Below are 1776 nucleotides of genomic sequence, written 5' to 3' on the forward strand. Positions count from 1 at the left end.
CTCATCTACTTTGTACTTTGTGATCAACAAACAAACTTAGGGCTGCACGATAAATCGCATGTGATTGTCATGCGCATCTCCTCAGTAAAGCCGGTTCTGTGATTAATAGTAAATCTCCATCACATGCTTTCAGATGGATACACAGAGCCGTAGATCACTGACAAGCTATGCAATATCGCGTTCATAATCGCAGATAAGTCGCATTCGATTATGAACGTGATATTGCGTAGCTTGTCAGTGTAAGTGCTTTTATTAATGCCATTTATGTCTTTGTTAATACAGCGTATTGCACTAGTCATCTAAATGAATGTAACATGGCAAAGATGAATGCACTTTTGGAAGCTGAATGTAAGGGAAATGTCATTTTGGAATTTCTGTGGTTTAATGTGATATTATTCATGTATGTTCATGATGAAATTTTATTTTATTGTTGTAATTAATTTATAGCATTAACAAGATGACCCGTTGAATTCATTTTGGGAGCGATGACTGATTGAATTTTTAGTCCAGTGCCTGTATATAAGATTAGTACTGGCCAAGTTCAGAGGCTGTCATATGTGGATTAACCATGTTGTGTATTTTCAAGTTTCAATATGAAAAATAACTTTTATATTGATTCATTGGATTTATTGCATTTTGAAAAAAAAAATGTGTCATGGAATTATTGCTTTATGGGGAAAAAAATAAATAAAATTTTATAATAAATCTTTGAAAATCAAAATCTGGATTTGATTTTTTTATATTATTATAACCTAAAGATGCTATGTGAAAGTTTGAAACAGAAAATAGTAGTTTTCATCTTGCCACTTTCTTGGTAAAGAAAACACATTTTTACTCAAATTAATCAAAATGGATTTATAGCAAGGCGAAAACAAATTTTGAAGTCGTTTAAAAAAAAAAATAAATAAATAAAAAAATCGGGCCAATCTTTTTTCGTTTTTTTTAATAAATGAAAAAAACGACTTTTCTCGTTTCTGCTTATTTCATTTCAAATTGAAAAACAAACTATCAAAACGTACACGGGCCTGTCATTCCTCCACATCACCACCAGAGTGCTCCATCACCACTCTAATTGTTTCCAATCGGATTGCATTTCCCAGAAACCCCTGCCTAGGAACCAATTACAGACTTCTTCCATTGTCAATCAGGAGGACTATAAATGCTGCACTCTATCCTTAATTCGGGGCTGAGTATTGAATGTTTGTAGCCACTTTTCCTAGTGTTTCCTTATTTCCCATGTTTCCTAGTTTCCCTGCTTCCTTGCCTTCGTGTTTCTGATTGTTTTGCTGCCTGCCCTGACCATTGCCTGTTTTGAGGATTACTCTTTTGTCTGGCCTTTGCCATTGTTGTTTGCTGGTGTTTTGACCCTGATTGTTTCGACTACGCTCTGGAATAAAGCCTTGCATTTGGATCCTCAACTTCGTTGTCACGCTCCCCTCGTTACATATAATACTTGTTATCAATACTTGATCCTGCAAATTTTGATCTTCTTTATATTATGTGATTAATAAGCAATGGATCAATACATGACACGAAACAGCAACTGTTCACTGATGTAAGCATGTTTGCAGCTTATTTTAAAAGTACAATTTTTATAAATATTTAAAGGTTTTAATCACCTGATGGTCAATTTACAGCGTTTATCCTGTAGTAAATCATTGAGCTGCTTCACTCCTGATTGTCCAGGATCATTTCCTGTGAGATCCAGCTCTATCAGGTGTGAAGGGTTTGATCTCAGAGCTGAAGCCAGAGCTTTATAACCTTCTTCAGTGATAC

The 1776-nt window shown here is 34.7% G+C and overlaps 1 protein-coding gene across 1 annotated transcript in view; it reads right to left on the bottom strand.

Moving 5' to 3' along the window:
- The window catches only part of LOC107706642 (ribonuclease inhibitor-like), a gene marked incomplete at both ends in the record, with an annotated part of 7094 nt that overhangs the window by 3056 nt on the left and 2262 nt on the right, over positions 1-1776 (bottom strand). Inside the window, one exon of the mRNA XM_016510414.1 lies at positions 1620-1709. Coding sequence (XP_016365900.1) covers positions 1620-1709 — 90 coding nt within the window. The remainder of the gene's footprint in view (positions 1-1619; positions 1710-1776) is intronic.

This window comes from Sinocyclocheilus rhinocerous, unplaced genomic scaffold (genome assembly GCF_001515625.1).
Source record: "Sinocyclocheilus rhinocerous isolate Xijiao unplaced genomic scaffold, SAMN03320098_v1.1 scaffold33928, whole genome shotgun sequence".
In the NCBI taxonomy this organism is placed as follows: Eukaryota; Metazoa; Chordata; class Actinopteri; order Cypriniformes; family Cyprinidae; genus Sinocyclocheilus; species Sinocyclocheilus rhinocerous.